Source organism: Schistocerca piceifrons, chromosome 2, assembly GCF_021461385.2.
Source record: "Schistocerca piceifrons isolate TAMUIC-IGC-003096 chromosome 2, iqSchPice1.1, whole genome shotgun sequence".
In the NCBI taxonomy this organism is placed as follows: domain Eukaryota; kingdom Metazoa; phylum Arthropoda; class Insecta; order Orthoptera; family Acrididae; genus Schistocerca; species Schistocerca piceifrons.
Window position 1 is genome coordinate 451,675,050 of NC_060139.1, and position 17,936 is coordinate 451,692,985.

Consider the following 17,936-nt stretch of genomic DNA (forward strand, 5'->3'; position numbering starts at 1 on the left):
AGCCAGTGTGCTCCCTGCCGCCGTTGGATAAGCAGCTGCAGCAGCAAGTCGTATACTCCTAGCTCACTCATTTGTTACATAGTTTAATTCTTAATTTCTTTGCGTGTTTTTGGTACTTGCATTGTTTAATTCATAAATTTCAGGCGTATTATAGTATTTGAGAGTTGTAGCATCATGTTTTAGTACCTGAATAGTGTAAAATCGCATAGTCACCTTCCGCCACTAAACAGTGTGTCAGCAGAGCGCAAGTAGCAGCACTACTGCATTTACTAGGCAGTCTTGTATTTTAATAACCGTTTAAATTTTGTGTCTATTTGTTTGCACTCTCTGTAGATTAGTTCAGACGTTCTTTGCACAACAGTTTTTAGCATGGATAGGGACTGCAACTGCTGTGTTCGGATGCAGGCTGAGTTGGCATCCCTTTGCTCCCAGCTTCAGGCAGTGTTGCCTTCGGTCACACAGCTTGAGGCTGTTGCCAATGGGCATCACTGTGGGGGTCCAGATGGGGGTTTGTTGGGGACGGCCAGCTCATCCCACGCACCCCCCGATCGGACTACGACTGTGGTTGCCCGGGATAATGCCCGCATTGAGGCTGATCCCTCACCTGTGGTAGAGTGGGAGCTCGTCTCAAGGTGTGGCAGGGGGTGAAAGACATTCCGGAGGGCTGAACGGAAGGCCTCTCCAGTTTGTCTGACGAACCGGTTTCAGGCTCTGTCTCAGGCTGATACTGATCTTCGGCCTGACATGGCTGTGCAGCATCGTCGACAGGACTGACTGTGGACCTTTGGTACAGAGCCGAGTGAAGGGTCTGAATCAGAGGCTGAGACGGTTCTGCGACCATGTGGGCTGCAGATTCCTCGACTAGCGCCATAGGGTGGTGGGGTTTCAGGTTCCGCTGGATAGGTCAGGAGTCCACTACACGCAGCAAGCGGCTACACGGGTAGCAGGGGTTGTGTGGCGTGGACTGGGCGGTTTTTTAGGTTAGATGGCCTTGGGCAAGTACAGAAAGGGCAACAGCCTCAACGGGTGCAGGGCAAAGTCAGGACATGCGGGGACCAAGCAGCAATCGGTACTGTAATTGTAAACTGTCGAAGCTGCATTAGTAAAGTACCGGAACTTCAAGCACTGATAGAAAGCACCGAAGCTGAAATTGTTATAGGTACAGAAAGCTGGCTGAAGCCAGAGATAAATTCTGCCGAAATTTTTACAAACGTACAGACGGTGTTTAGAAAGGATAGATTGCATGCAACCGGTGGTGGAGTGTTCGTCGCTGTTAGTAGTAGTTTATCCTGTTGTGAAGTAGAAGTGGATAGTTCCTGTGAATTATTATGGGTGGAGGTTACACTCAACAACCGAGCTAGGTTAATAATTGGCTCCTTTTACCGACCTCCCAACTCAGCAGCATTAGTGGCAGAACAACTGAGAGAAAATTTGGAATACATTTCACATAAATTTTCTCAGCATGTTATAGTCTTGGGTGGAGATTTCGATTTACCAGATATAGACTGGGACACTCAGATATTTAGGACGGGTGGTAGGGACAGAGCATCGAGTGGCATTATACTGAGTGCACTATCCGAAAATTACCTCGAGCAATTAAACAGAGAACCGACTCGTGGAGATAACATCTTGGACCTACTGATAACAAACAGACCCGAACTTTTCGACTCTGTATGTGCAGAACAGGGAATCAGTGATCATAAGGCCGTTGCAGCATCCCTGAATATGGAAGTTAATAGGAATATAAAAAAAAGGGAGGAAGGTTTATCAGTTTAGCAAGAGTAATAGAAGGCAGATTTCAGACTACCTAACAGATCAAAACGAAAATTTCTGTTCCGACACTGACAATGCTGAGTGTTTATGGAAAAAGTTCAAGGCAATTGTAAAATGCGTTTCAGACAGGTATGTGCCGAGTAAAACTGTGAGGGACAGGAAAAACCCATCGTGGTACAACAACAAAGTTAGGAAACTACTGCAAAAGCAAAGAGAGCTTCACTCCAAGTTTAAACGCAGCCAAAACCTCTCAGACAAACAGAAGCTAAACGATGTCAAAGTTAGCGTAAGGAGGGCTATGCGTGAAGCGTTCAGTGAATTTGGAAGTAAAATTCTATGTACCAACTTGACAGAAAATCCTAGGAAGTTCTGGTCTTACGTTAAATCAGTAAGTGGCTCGAAACAGCATATCCAGACACTCCGGGATGATGATGGTATTGAAACAGAGGATGACACGCGTAAAGCTGAAATACTAAACACCTTTTTCCAAAGCTGTTTCACAGAGGAAGACCGCACTGCAGTTCCTTCTCTAAATCCTCGCACAAACGAAAAAATGGCTGACATCGAAATAAGTGTCCAAGGAATAGAAAAGCAACTGGAATCACTCAACAGAGGAAAGTCCACTGGACCTGACGGGATACCAATTCGATTCTACACAGAGTACGCGAAAGAACTTGCCCCCCTTCTAACAGCCGTGTACCGCAAGTCTCTAGAGGAACGGAAGGTTCCAAATGATTGGAAAAGAGCACAGGTAGTCCCAGTCTTCAAGAAGGGTCGTCGAGCAGATGCGCAAAACTATAGACCTATATCTCTGACATCGATCTGTTGTAGAATTTTAGAACATGTTTTTTGCTCGAGTATCATGTCGTTTTTGGAAACCCAGAATCTACTCTGTAGGAATCAACATGGATTCCGGCAACAGCGATCGTGTGAGACCCAACTCGCTTTATTTGTTCATGAGACCCAGAAAATATTAGATACAGGCTCCCAGGTAGACGCTATTTTTCTTGACTTCCGGAAGGCGTTCGATACAGTTCCGCACTGTCGCCTGATAAAGTAAGAGCCTACGGAATATCAGACCAGCTGTGTGGCTGGATTGAAGAGTTTTTAGCAAACAGAACGCAGCCTGTTGTTCTCAATGGAGAGACGTCTACAGACGTTAAAGTAACTTCTGGCGTGCCACAGGGGAGTGTTATGGGACCATTGCTTTTCATAATATATATAAATGACCTAGAAGATAGTGTCGGAAGTTCCATGCAGCTTTTCGCGGATGATGCTGTAGTATACAGAGAAGTTGCAGCATTAGAAAATTGTAGCGAAATGCAGGAAGATCTGCAGCGGATAGGCACTTGGTGCAGGGAGTGGCAACTGACCCTTAACATAGACAAATGTAATGTATTGCGAATACATAGAAAGAAGGATCCTTTATTGTATTATTATATGATACCGGAACAAACACTGGTAGCAGTTACTTCTGTAAAATATCTGGGAGTATGCGTGCTGAACGATTTGAAGTGGAATGATCATATAAAATTAATTGTTGGTAAGGCGGGTACCAGGTTGAGATTCATTGGGAGAGTCCTTAGAAAATGTAGTCCATCAACAAAGGAGGTGGCTTACAAAACACTCGTTCCACCTATACTTGAGTATTGCTCATCAGTATGGGATCCGTACCAGATCGGGTTGATGGAGGAGATAGAGAAGATCCAAAGAAGAGCGGTGCGTTTCGTCACAGGGTTATTTGGTAACCGTGATAGCGTTACGGAGATGTTTAACAAACTCAATTGGCAGACTCTGCAAGAGAGGCGCTCTGCATCGCAGTGTAGCTTGCTCGCCAGATTTCGAGAGGGTGCGTTTCTGGATGAGGTATCAAATATATTGCTTCCCCCTACTTATACCTCCCGAGGAGATCACGAATGTAAAATTAGAGAGATTAGAGTGCGCACGGAGGCTTTCAGACAGTCGTTCTTCCCGCGAACCATACGCGACTGGAATAGGAAAGGGAGGTAATGACATGGCATGTAAAGTGCCCTCCGCCACACACCGTTGGGTGGCTTGCGGAGTATAAATGTAGATGTAGATGTACCTTATGAAAAAGCACATTCTCAGTACAAATTAAATTTGTAAGTCTTACTTATGTTGTTCCAAAACCCATAACCTTTCTCATTTCACTAGCTGTCGATGGCCCTTAAAAATTACTTCTTTCAAAAAAAAAAAAAAAAAAAAAAAAGTCTGTAGTTATTGGAATGACACGGTAGATAATGAACTTTTACATAATAACAATACTGTAGAATACTCTCCTCTTTCCAGAATGAGATTTTCACTCCGCAGCGGAGTGTGCACCGATATGAAACTTCCTGGCAGATTAAAAGTGTGTGCTGGACTGAGACTCAAACTCGGGACCTTTGCCTTTCGCGGGCAAGTGTTCTACCATCTGAGCTACCCAAGCACGACTGACGACCCATCCTCACAGCTTCAGTTCTGCCAGTACCTTGTCTCCTACCTTCCAAACTTCACAGAAGCTCTTCTGCAAACCTTCCAGAACTAGCACTCCTGGAAGAAAGGATATTGCGGAAACATGGCTTACCACAGCCTGGGGGATGTTTACAGAATAGATTTTCACTCTGCAGTGGAGTGTGCACCGATATGAAACTTACTGGCAGATTAAAACTGTGTACCGGACTGAGACTCGAACTCTGGACCTTTGCCTTTCAGTCCCGAGTTTGAGTCTCAGTCTGGCACACAGTTTTAACCTGTCAGAAGGCTTCATATCAGCACACAATCTGTTGCAGAGTGTGTATCTCTTTCTGGAAACATCCTCCAAGCTGTGGCTAAGCCATGTCTCCGCAATATCCTTTCTTCCAGGAGTGCGAGTTCTGCAAGGTTCACAGCTCTTCTGTGAAGTTTGGAAGGTAAGAGACGAGCTACTTGTAGGATTGAAGCTGTGATGACGGGTCGTGAGTCATACTTGGGTAGCTTGGATGGTAGAGCACTTGCCCGTGAAAGACAAAGATGCCGAGTTCAAATCTTGGGCAGGCACACAGTTTTAATCTGCCAGGAAGTTTCACTCTCCTCTTTGCCCGCTATCATTTGCCAAAATCCCATTTGAAACCATTTATGAAATATGAGGAATATTGTGGATGTTCCATAAAATTTCGGGCATGCAGCCACATAAATTCAACTTCTTCTTCTAATGCTTCGCCTGAATACCGTCCAGCCATTTTCAGAGTGAGCCGAGGTGACTAACACTCCAGCACTTGCTCTGTCCTTTTAAACCCGAGGACCAAAGATACACAAGATGCTAGAGACATTCATAGGCGGCAAAGAGGTGTAACATATGCAAGGAAATTAAATCTATGGCTGCGCAGTTGATCCACACGGTGATATTGATGTGTCATGGAGAGCTGCACCGTTGCGACGTCTTTGTGATTTAATTACTGAAATTGCCAGATTCCATGATTTGTCCAAGCTGAAGCCGCTATCTCTATGAATTAAATTCATCACCAACTGAATTTCAATTGCTTCCTTCACTACTGAGTCCCAGAAAGATGAAGTCGAGGCTAAAATTTTGACATTATTGTACACCATAGAGCACCCAGTGTCAATACAGTACTCCATCACCACAAATTTATTAGGTTGTAAGAGACGGGTGTACCTACGGTGCTCTGTGCATCTCTCCTGGACTGTAGGTGTTGTCTGTCCGATGTATGAATGGCTGAACTCACAGGGGATCTTATAAACCCCAGGCTTACGAAGCACCAAATCATCTTTAGCGGAACCCAGGAGTGCTGCGGTCTTTGGCGGAGGGCGAAAAATCGCTTTCACTTTGTGTTTACTCAGGATCTGTCCTATTTTGGACGAAATGCTTCCCACATATGGCATGAAAGCCACACATTTAAAACTTTCCGTGTCTTTTCTTGTGCTCACTGTTGATTTGATTTGTAGTGCCTTACGTATCTGCTGCGGCTGTTGGCTTCAAAAATTCTTCTCAGGTGTAGAAGCTTGTCCTCCAGACTGCCCTCGCCTGCAATGACATGTGCTCTGTGTACCAGAGTTCTGAGTGCACTCATCGTCTGCATATTTGCATATAAATATAAATCCGTATGGGTTGGTTTTCAATATACTGCAGGTCACAAAGTGACATCATCTTTACGCCATACCAACACGTCCAAAAATGGAAGGCATCCATCTTTTTTGATTTCCATCGTGAACTGAATTTGTCTGTGGATAGAATTCAGATGATTTAAAAATTCTTTTAGTTTGTCTTCACCACGGGGCCACATTACAAATATGTCATCTACATACCTCCAAAACACTGTGAGTTTCAAGCTAGCAGATTTTAGTGCTTTCTCCTCGAAGTCCTCCATTGAAAAAGGTGGCCACCAAGGGTGACAAAGGACTAACCATGGCAACACTGTCAGTCCGTTCATAAAATTCGTTATTCAATAAAAAATACATCAAGGTCAAAACATGTTCAAATAAAGCTTCAATCATTTTATCAAAAGTGTTTCCAATGCGAGACAATGATTCCGAAAGAGGAACCTTTGTGAACGACACTACATCGAAAATGACTAACATATCAGAATTGTTCAGTTTGAGTGATTTGAGTTCGTCAATGAAATCCACAGAGTTATGTATGTCATGAATGCATTTTCCCACCAAAGGCCTTAATAATGACGCTAAGTGGTTGGCATAATCATAGGTTGGAGAGCCAATGTTACTCACTATAGGATGTAGAGGAACATCATTCTTGCAGATCTTTGGAAGTACATAAAGCCTTGGAGGAATGGCACCACTTGATTTCAATCTTCGCCCAACTTCTGGTGGAAGGGGGCAGACATTCAGAAGTGAAGCAGTCTTCCTTACCACCTGGTTGGTGGGGTCTTTACTGATCTTCCAGTATGTGCTGACACTCAGTAAAATGTTCAATTTTTCACGATAGTTGTCACAAGACATTATAACAGTAGCATTACCTTTAGCAGCTGGAAGAACCATCGTCTCAGAATCCTGGCGAAGCTTACATGGTGCAGACCTCTCTGCCACAGATATGTTACTCCTTTGTGGGCGAGCCTTCATAACTGCTCAACAAGTTTTGCGTCTTTACTTCTTCCGCTGATTCCACAGAAAGAGGGCGAACAGCTTCTCCAACGGCATGATGAAAGCCGGTATTGGTAAAACCTTTGGTGTGGGTGCAAAGTTCAGTCCTTTACTTAAAACCACCATCGGCATCGTCCAAATTTTATCCGTCAGATTAATAACTAAGTGTCGAATAACAGTTTCTTGCTGCGAAGACGCCTCAAGCCGGCTAAACTTTGTCATCTGTCTCAATGTGGCTACCTCACAAAAGGGTAACTCCACAGATATCTTTAGATGCAGGCGATAAAGTTGTCCTGCAACCAGGTCAAATTTTCGGCCGGTGAAACAGATCCTCTTCTTAACAATAGCAGCACCAGCTTTCCTTAAAATCTTATTCATGGCAGACAACTTTACAAAATGTACTAACCAGGCAAACCTTGAAACTATGCCATGGTCAGGGCATCCTAATAAAAAACTTAAAGAGTTCAGTAACCTCACTGTCAAGTGCCTCACTCTGGAGATGGCTGGACAGTATTCAGCCAAAATATTAGAAGAAGAAGCTGAATTTATGTGACTGCACATCCAAAATTTTATGGAACAATCTTTGTGCTGCAAAAATATGAAGATGCACATCAATATTATTTCACTCTGGCTTTATCGCTGGCATGGCGCAATTGCAAATGAGTGTGCTACATCAGATCGATTTCCTCGACAATGGTGACAGATAGATGCCTCTATCTAAGTCTAACGAAAAAGTCAATGTTTCATGCACAACAACATATTATGTAATATGCACCAAATGCAAAATCATAGCTACCTCTATTTTTCTTTGCACACTTTTCTGAATTTCGCACAGTGTCGTACTTTCACGTAAATATCACAATAACTGCCTGACGTATAAAGCTATAAGTAAAGCAAACATGATTTTTTTTACCAAATAGTTTCTGTAAAATTGGTTGAGAAAGACTGCAGGGTGTGTGCCTCTATTCTGTCATCACTGACCAGTGGAAAGGCAGAAAACACTCCCCTTACAAACAAACGAATGAACTCGCCCAGCGCTTTGGACAAAAACTGGTCACTGCGCATAGGCCACTCTATCCTGTGCAAGCTATAATATGATTTTCTTGCTCTTCTTTGGCCCCGATCTTTATAGCCTTGGTTTATGCCATATGCCCTGTGCTGCCAGTCAGTTTCTGAACTTACTTGTATGTCTGAATGCATTTTTCCAAGAGCCTTCAAAGCAATGGTAATCCAGTCTTCTGATATAGGCCTAATATTGCTTATGCTTATGCTCAAAGTTTCAGTTTATGATTTTTTAAATGATTCCTACTCAAAGTTTGGAGAAATTTGCATCTAAAATCTGATGTTTCAGGAAGTTAGTAATTTATTTTTCTGCCTCACATAAAGGTGGCTGCCGTTTTTAGTCAGCAGTGTAATTTCTACAACTTTCTATCATTTTTGGTACTTGCAGCCGCCTGTTTACATGCATAATTGCTGCAGTCTACAACACATTTAGCTTACTGTGGTGTCGTCCCCCTTTTCTCTCTTTCTTTGAAGGTACACATACACAATAATGTATCTTCATGAGAAATGAGAAGTTAACAACAATTGATGGGATCAGATTTTGCATCATTAATATTGTAGCATTAACAAAAGAGACAAGGAGCTTTTCATTAATGAACATTATTACAAATGTTTAGTGGGACACACAGAGATAAATGTTTCATGATGGAGCAATTATGTATACAATTAAGCAGAAGGTATCAAAAAACCATGAAATACTGTAGAAGGTGTATCCTGTAATATTAAAAAAAATCATTAGACGATGCTGTGAGCCTCTTAATATAAATGGGGTCGCTATAAATGACACATGAATCACAATATGCCAGCTATGGTTTTAGATACACATTACATTATCCATACTGTTCAATGTGCATAACTACACAAATTCGGCAGTCAACAGCTGTGGCACTGTTACTTAGGTAAACCCATCCACCACTGGAAGGTCATACCATATCAGATGGGAACAACTGGTTTTTAATTGTCTTGAGGCCAACAAGCGCACGAAAAATTTTGCTGGCCCTAAAACCATATGAAAAGCAAAATGACATCAGTTATTAATTGTCCTACAGCCAAAAACCATATAAAAATCAAAATGACATCACTTTCTAATCGTCATCACACTGGTGAAAGACATATTCGATATACTATCATCCGTTTTCTGGCCCAAGTTGAAATCTAGAAAAAGCGCATTCCACTAGATATTACAGCGTCTTCAGAATGTGTTGTCCAATGCATGCCTCCAATTCAGCTACATTCGTAATAGCACTGAACATAACATCTTCCAGATAACCCAACAGCCAGAAATCACACAGATTAAGATTAGGTGATCTGGACTGTCAGGCTGTAGGGATATGATGGCCGATAATTATAACATTTCTGAAATGCTTCTGCAGCAGCCACTTCACTGGCTGTGCAATGTACAGAGGAGCACCATCTTGCACAAAAATACTCCTACCTACACAGTGTAACGGATCTGGGAGATGTGTTATTTTCTACCGGATTTGTCGATACCAAATTGTGAATGTTTTCTTATATTTTTTGTCAGAATTTTTTTATTATAATTTGCCTTATTATATGTTAATTTACTTATATTTTTGAGAGTGAAAGCATATTGATTACTATTAGTAAATGTGTTGAAGAATAGCAAAGAGACTGATTACAAGTGGAAGCGTGTGTGTTGTGTAAAATGTCTTTGACGCTGGAGTCGTCTTTGACCACACTCAGTCGGCAGTGATCTCGTGGTGTGTGTTGACGGTGGAACAATGTGCAGGTCGCCGTCATAAATAATTTTGAATTATGTTACTATTTTTTTTATATAAACTTTAAGAAGAAATCACATTCGAAGAAATGGTATTTGAAGCACCAAAAATGAGGCAAACACATTGAACCAGGTCATTTCTGCAGCCGACAAAGAGGCATTGGGGAATCATACTTCCACTAGACAACTGAAGCCAAGACCAATATCGCCTTGTAAACATCTAACGAAAAAGGTACTGTAACGAAATATGCCAAATTAAAGTAAATAAAAATAGTGAGCATATTTCAACTCTGTGTCTTAGCCGGGATACCATATTTCAACACCCATGCTGTGGAACAGTTGGAATGATGTTGGTCTGCGTACGAGTCTCATAGTGTTTACCAGCGATGGTACAGGTAAGAGAACCCGAAGGCCTTATTTCCTTGAAAAAATACACCCCTATGCTAAATGATGCCATCCACCCGCATCACACATCTACATAGTTACTCTGCAATTCACACTTAAGTGTCTGGCAGAGGGTTCATAGAACCATTTTCATACTACTTCTCTACCATTCCACTCTCGAAAGGTGCATGGGAAAAGGAACACCTAAATCTTTCAGTTCGAGCTCTGATTTTTCTTATTTTATTATGATGATCATTTCTCCCTACATAGGTGGGTGTCAACAAAATATTTTCGCATTCCAAAGAGAAAGTTGGTGATTGAAATTTCGAAATAGATCTCACCGTAAAGAAAACTGCCTTTGTTTCAGTGACTGCCACCCCAACTCGCATATCATATCAGTGACACTCTCACCCCTATTGCACGATAACACGAAATGGGCTGCCATTCTTTGCACTTGTCCTAAGTTAGTCCTACCTGGTAAGGGTCCCACACCACACAGCAATATTCCAGCAGAGGACAGACAAGTGTAATGTTGGCAATCTATTTAGTGGGTTTGTCGCACCTTCTAAGTGTTCTGCCAACAAAGCGCAGTCTTTGTTTCACCTTCCCCACAATATTATCTATGTGGTCTTTCCAATTTAAGTTGCTTGTAATTGTAATTCCTAGGTATTTAGTCGAACTGACAACCCTTAGATTTGTGCGATTTATCGTATACCCAAAATTTACCGGATTTCTTTTTGTACCCATGTGGATGACCTCGCCCTTTTCTTTGTTTGGTGCCAATTGCCACTTTTCGCACCATACAGAAATTCTCTCTAGATCATTTTGTAATTGGAATTGTTCATCTGATGATTTTACTAGACGGTAAATTACAGCATTATCTGCAAACAAGCTAAGGGTGCTGCTCAGATTATCACCTAGATCATTTATGTAAATCAGGAACAGCAGAGGGCCTATAATGCAGAACGCCAGATATCACTTCTGTTCTAATCGATGATTTACCGTCTACCACTACAAACTGTGACCTCTCTGAGAGGAAATCATGAATCCAACCACACAACAGACCATACTCCATATGCACGCAATTTGATTAACGGTCGCTTGTGAGGAACGGTATCAAAAGTCCAATGGAAATCTATGAATATGGAATCGATCTGAGAGCCTTTGTTGACAGCACTCATTACTTCATGGGAATAAAGAGCTAGCTGTGTTGCACAAGAACAATATTTTCTGAATCCTTGTTGGTTATGTATCAATAAATAGTTTTCTTCAAGGTGGTTCATACTGTTTTGAGTACAGTATATGCTCCAAAGTCCTAATGCAAATTGAAGCCAGTGATATGGGTCTGTAATTCAATGGGTTACTCCTATTTCCTTTCTTGAATATTGATGTGACCTGTGCTACTTTCCAGTCATTAGGAACAGACCTTTCGTCAAGTGAGTGGCTGTATATGATAGCTAAGAAAGGCGCGATTGTGTCTGGATACTCTGAAAGGAACCTGACTGGTATACCATCTGGACTGGAAGACTTGATTTGAGTTGTTTTGCAACACCTAAGATATCTACTTTTACGTCATTCATGCTAACAGATGTTCTGGTTTCGAATTCTGGAATGTTTAGTTCATCTCCTTTCATGAAGGAATTATGGAAAACTGTATTTAGGAACTCCGCTTTAGTGGCACTATCATTGGTAACATTTCCATCACTATCATGCAGTGATGGTATTGCCTGTTTTTTGGCACTGGTGTACTTTACATACAACCAGAATCTCTTTGGGTTTTCTGCCGTATTTTGAGACAATGTTCCATTGTGGAAACTATTAAAAGCATCTCGCATTGATGTCCGCACTAAATTTGGAGCTTCCGTGAAACTTGGCCAGTCTTGGGGATTTTGCGTTCTTCTGAATTTGGCATGCTTTTTTCATTGCTTTTGCAATAGTGTTCTGACGTGTTTTGTGTACCCTGGTGGATCAGTCCCGTCTCTTATTAACTTATGCAGTATGAATCTATCTATTGCTGTCAATACTGTATCTTTGAATTTGAGCCATATATGGTCTACACTTACATACTTAGCTTGGAAGGAATGGAGACTCCCTCTTAGGAATGCATCAACTGAATTTTTATCTGCTGTTTTAAACAGATATATCTTGCGTTTATTTTTAGTGGTTTCCCTTGATATAGTTTTCTGCCTCGCTACAATGACCTTGTGTTCACTAATCCCTGTATACATCATGACGCTCTCTATTAGATCAGGATTATTTGTGGCTAAGAGGTCAAGTGTGTTTTTGCAACCATTTACAATTCGTGTGGGCTCATGAACCAACTGTTCAAAGTAATTCTCAGAGAAAGCATTTAGTACAGTTTTGGAAGATGTTTTTCGTCTCCCACCGGCTCTGAACATGTATTTTCGCCAACAAATCGAGGGTAGATTGAAGTCTCCACCAATTATAACTGTGTGAGTGGGGTACTTATTTGTATTGAGATTCAAGTTTTCTTTGAAGCGTTCAGCTATTACATCATCTGATTCGGGGGGGGGGGGGGGGGGGGGGGTTGGTAGAAGGAGCCTATTATTGTTTTGGTACAGCTCTGAGTATAACCTCTACCCATAGTAATTCACAGGAACCATCTATTTCAATTTCACTACAAGCTGAACTACTACCAACAGACACCAACAGACACAAACACACCACCACTTTAGCTTAGCAGAATGAAGTGGTATCAGTTGATATGTTTGTGGATTTTCCGTCACCTATATTCTACATACTGGCATGACCTTGGAGATGAAAATGGGTTATATCTTTCCTCAGAATAATCCATGGCCATTCATTGTTCACTTCCATGCGAGCAAGAAATTCCAGAGTGAACATCTGTGTTGTTGCAGGTCAGCAGGAAGCAACTCCTGAACATGGGTGGTTTTGTATGGATAAAAATGCAGAATGTCTCACAGGATTTTATGCACTGTGCTCGCAGGTATGTCCAATGTACAGGCAATTCCCTGTGCACTACATGTTTGCATCCCATCACTTGACTCCTCCTGCACTGCTGTAGCCATGTCTTCGACAGACACCAGATCAACGGCTTTCCTCCCTTTGCCACACTGCACTTCAAAAGAACTTGTCTTTTTAAATTTCGTAGTCATTTCTCCAGACCCTAGCAGATATCAGGATAATGCCTTTTTTCATGCTCCTGAGTGTCAAACTTCTGCAGGGCTATTAGTGCACAGTTACTGTTCTTGTAAAAAAGCTTTACTAGCAGCGTGCAATCTTCATGGGGACAGTCATGTTGGGTGTTCCGAATGCAAACTGACAAACAGCTGTGTGCCATGCATATTCTGATGCTTACAGCAGCATCTATTGGTCAAAATGTTGTTTTTCTTTTTTTTCCCCATGACGTTTCCTCCTCCATTAATACTATGCTGCTCAAATTTGATGCCATTTTGAACAGTGGTCCTCTTTCTACTGTGTTTTGAAACAGGAACTGTAATTATGGTCACCCTGTTTATATTATGAACCTACTGAAACCTGTGTGGGTGAGAGAAAAAAAATTATCAAGGGTCATAAAATTATGAAAAATAATGCTGGAACAGTATGTAGGGCTCTCTGTCAGGAGTAAATAATTTGAGCATGTTAGTTCAGTTCACAACCATCAGACAAGCTCAAATCCTAATCATAATTATGCATCAAATAAATTACATAGAATTCATAATTTAGTAACAGTAAAGTGACACAAAATTAGGAATCACCAAAAATATGCTAGTGGATAATTAAACCAGAACCTTTCACTTTTTAACATTTCTATTGTATGTCCGAGTATGCTGATGTTATTCTAACTGCAAGATCACAAAAAAGTTTTAATAGCATATAAAAAATGAAGCTCTTTCCAGTGTTCAGAAAAGCAGAGAAGTATAACAGCATAATGCTCTGAGTCCTTCCACAAGGTATGAGCAGATACCTCATCTTGCTGAGACCTGAAGAACACAGAGGTGTGTTCAAGCTGCAGTATAATACAAAGACCCTGCTAAGCCACATTACTGAGGTTCTCCTAAATTAATCACAGTCAGTGCTGAGAGTGTTTCTCTTGCAGAGAAACAAGAATCCTTTACACCAGAAAAAAATAAATCATGTCTTGCATCAGACAGAATTTAGAATTCTCAAAAGCATAAACTGCAACTTGCAGCCACGAGCAGCTCAGCGTTGGACATACACCATAAAGCACAAATTAGAAACAAATTACTTGCACAGTATTGCAACAAGGAACAACATCTGTTTGTGCATAAATTTAGGTAGGAAAAAATCTACCATACATATAGTTGATTTTGTTTTTATTTCAAGATAAATATTTACCAGATGAGAATAAACACTATCAAATATAGCCTAAAATAATAAAAAATAAAATATAAAGGAAGAAAAACACTGGTTCATAAATCTGATCTAAAAAGATTCATCCAAAACCATTCATGTGCCATAAATAACAACACTCCAAACAACTGACATTGTATAAGAATTTGCAGCTTGTTTCTACCAAAGTGAAGCTAAATTTCATGAACCAGCCTCAAAACACAATTTTTAATAAATAGATAGAAATGAGAACTACCTTTTGAGGACCAGTAATGTGCAACAGAAATGTCAAGAAAACAGACTACGTGGAAATGCCTTTCATTATGCATACATAACTTCTGCATTATCGGAACATTGAAAAAACTAAAAAAATAAATTAAATGAAGCAAATATTCCTGCTTTTCTGGAAAAAGAAATCTACAATAGCACGGATTACAGAAATAAGAAATGAACTAGAAAGAAACGTCCTTAGAGGACCAGAAAGAACAAATATTCCTGTTTTTCTAGAAAAAGAAATCTATAATTGAGTGGATTACAAGAATATGAAATGAACTAGAAAGAAACATCAAAGAATCAGAAAGAGAACAAAATAGTAAGTTCTGAAGGCTTTCACACAGTAGAAGAAATAATAAATCAGGAACACTATGGACAGAAGAAAGGAAAAAACAGTGTGAGGAGAAAAGAAAGAATACAACAAAGAAGGAAGAGGAATTGAAGTTGTTGCATAATCTTAGTTGGTCAAGAGGAAGATAAAACAAAGATAAATCTGACACTTAGTTTTTCAACAGATTTGATGTTGCAAGGTCCATATGTTGTAAACCTGCCTACTGGAAAAATTCACAGAAATATCCTGTCTAAATAACCTACAAACCCTATATAAGACAATACAACATAATGCACAAAATTGTAAGAGAACAGATCACAGGTAGTAAACAAGTAAAAGCCTGTAATCTAATAAGATAATTAATTACATAAATGTGACACCTGCTGCCAATGGACGAGCAGAGCTCCAGGTTTTTCTTCAACAGCACAAATTTGGACAGGCCCAAGACGTGACACGCTGCCAACCCTCTCGATAGTATGCACCAAATCAGCTTCAACAGCATGCAGGCAACATTCAAACTGCACACCAGGAACATCTTCCAAGTTTGGGACTGCTGGCAACCTATCACACAATCTGAATGTGTCATCTATAATTTTCGGATGGGTCACATTACAGATAAAGTGTTAGTGATAAAAACTGTGAGACCTAAGCCAACATTAAATGAAAATTGGAATCATGGCATAAATTATAGAACTAGCAAACCTCAATGGGAACATAAGGAAACATAAAACAGTGGTATAAATCATGAACTTCTAAAAGGTCATTATAGGGGAAGCAGTAAATAACCAAGGACGTACAATGTCCAGACAATGCCTTCCTGTTGTAGTTAATAAAAATACAAAAACTTGTCTGTCATTGCAATTAGGACTTTATTTTTGTGAGTATAACTAATTATTAATCCCTCTTCATTTTGTTTTGCAGTTTCCATTTTCTCTTGGTCACACATTCCATCTCTATAGCTTCCTCCACAAACTGAATTTTTATATTTCTGTCTACTAGGCTTTGTTGTTTTACCTATTTGAACCTCAGCTGTCTTCAATAACTTATCTCTCAAAGCTATCCATTTGTCTTCTACTATGCTCCTTTCCCGTTTCAGTCAGCTATTGCCTAATGGTCCCTCTGAAACTCTTGACAGCCTCTGGTTCTTTCAATGGTCCCCATCTTCTTAATTTCATACATTTTCACAATTTGTTCACTTTTCATCAACAGTTCCTAACCAATAAATGACTGTCTGAATACATTTACGCCCCTGGAAATGTCTTGCAATTTAAAATATGGTTCCAAAATCTCTGTCTTACAACTAATAATCAATACAAAACATTCCAGTGTCTCCAGGTCTCTTCCATCTATACAATCTTCTTTCATAATTCTTAAACCAAGTATGAATGATGATTAAATTGTGCTCTCTGCAAAATTCTACCAGGTGGTTTCCTCTTTCATTCTTTTCCATAGTCCATACTCTTCAACAATTTTCCTTTCCTTCCTTTTCCTACCATCGAATTCCATAGATAAATTACAATTAAATTTTACTCTCCCTTCTTTTATCTCATCATACATTCTTGCAATCTAATCATCATCTGCAGAGCTAGTTTGCGTATAAACTTTTACTACTGCAGTGGACGTAGGTTTCATGTTTATCTTTGTTATGATAATGCATTCATAGTAGCTTACTTGCATTCCTATTTTCTTACTCATTAGACCCATATAATTTTGTATTTACAACCGTATACAGACCTGACCCAAAGTACTGTTCACCCTGACACCAAACTTCACTAATTTGCACCATATTTAACATCAATCTACCCTTTCCTTTTTTAAACTTTCTAACCTACCTATCCAATTAAGGGATATAACAGTCCACATGCCGACCCGTAGAATGGTAGTTTTGTTTCTTTCTGATGACGACATCATCCTTAGCAGATCTGAATGGGAGGGTATTTTACTTCCAGAATATTTTGCTCAAGAAGATGCCATCATCATTTAACGATACATTAGAGATTCAAGACCTCATAAGAAATAATGACAATAGTTTCATCTTGCTTTTGGCCATTCATAGTACAAGTATAGCAAGGTCATGTTGTTTGGTTGATTGGAGGATAAGGGACTAAACAGCAAAGTCATTGATACAGGGGTAGTCCCTTCATAATTAGTGATTCAGCATATTCTGACGATGAAAATACATAGGAGCAGTCAGACTGAAGCACTGGAAGCTGACAAAGAACTGCCAGAGAAGTGTGTAAATCAGGCCAGTATGGAGGTAAGAGCAGATGAGGGGTCTCCCAGGGCTCATCCAATGGTGGGAAAAGATCCTCCCCACATCTGATCCTGCCAGCCCAATCAATCGCGAAGAAGTTACAGAGCACAGAATGTCTCTGAGTGAAGAGATTCAGAACAAGAGAAAGTGAGAAGATTGCATGAGAAAAATGTGGGGAGTACATTCAAGGAGGAGAAGCAAAGATCCTGGCAGAGGGCTGCAGTGAAGTGCACTCCAACTGGTAATCCCATCAGAGGGCTGGTATTAAGGGGTCGATGCCTCCCATACCCAAAAAGAATGTGGTATGTTTGTTGACCAGGGAACTGTCAAATGGCAGTTACATAGGAGACCAAGAGCTGGTACTTTTTTTTTTGTTTTTTGTTTTTTTTTGTTTTGGTTTTAGGGCGCAAAACTGCTATGGTCATTAGCGCCCGGTCCGTGACTTAGGAAACAGTAAAAAACCGAAATTGAAAACCAGCAGCAATGGGAACGAAAGTCATAAAATTGGAGAAACTAAAAGCAGAAGGAAGGCTTAAAAATCCACTACAGAAAGGGGTTGGTTGTCCCAAAAAAAAGCTTCAAATGACTGACGTCATTTCACTGGCACTAATAAACTTGAGAACGCGGTCGGCTGAGCGCGTGTCATCTGCTAAAATCGACGATATATCAGGCGATAGCTGTAGACAGGA

General features: G+C 40.5%; 1 protein-coding gene across 2 annotated transcripts in view; it reads right to left on the reverse strand.

The window, feature by feature from the left end:
* The window catches only part of LOC124774993 (cytokine receptor-like factor 3), a 148,877-nt gene that overhangs the window by 88,824 nt on the left and 42,117 nt on the right, over window positions 1-17,936 (reverse strand). The window contains exon 3 of one of the 2 annotated variants that reach the window (XM_047249744.1): window positions 15,361-15,554. In XM_047249744.1, coding sequence (XP_047105700.1) covers window positions 15,361-15,554 — 194 coding nt within the window. The remainder of the gene's footprint in view (window positions 1-15,360; window positions 15,555-17,936) is intronic. The other variant, XM_047249743.1, reaches the window with a different exon arrangement.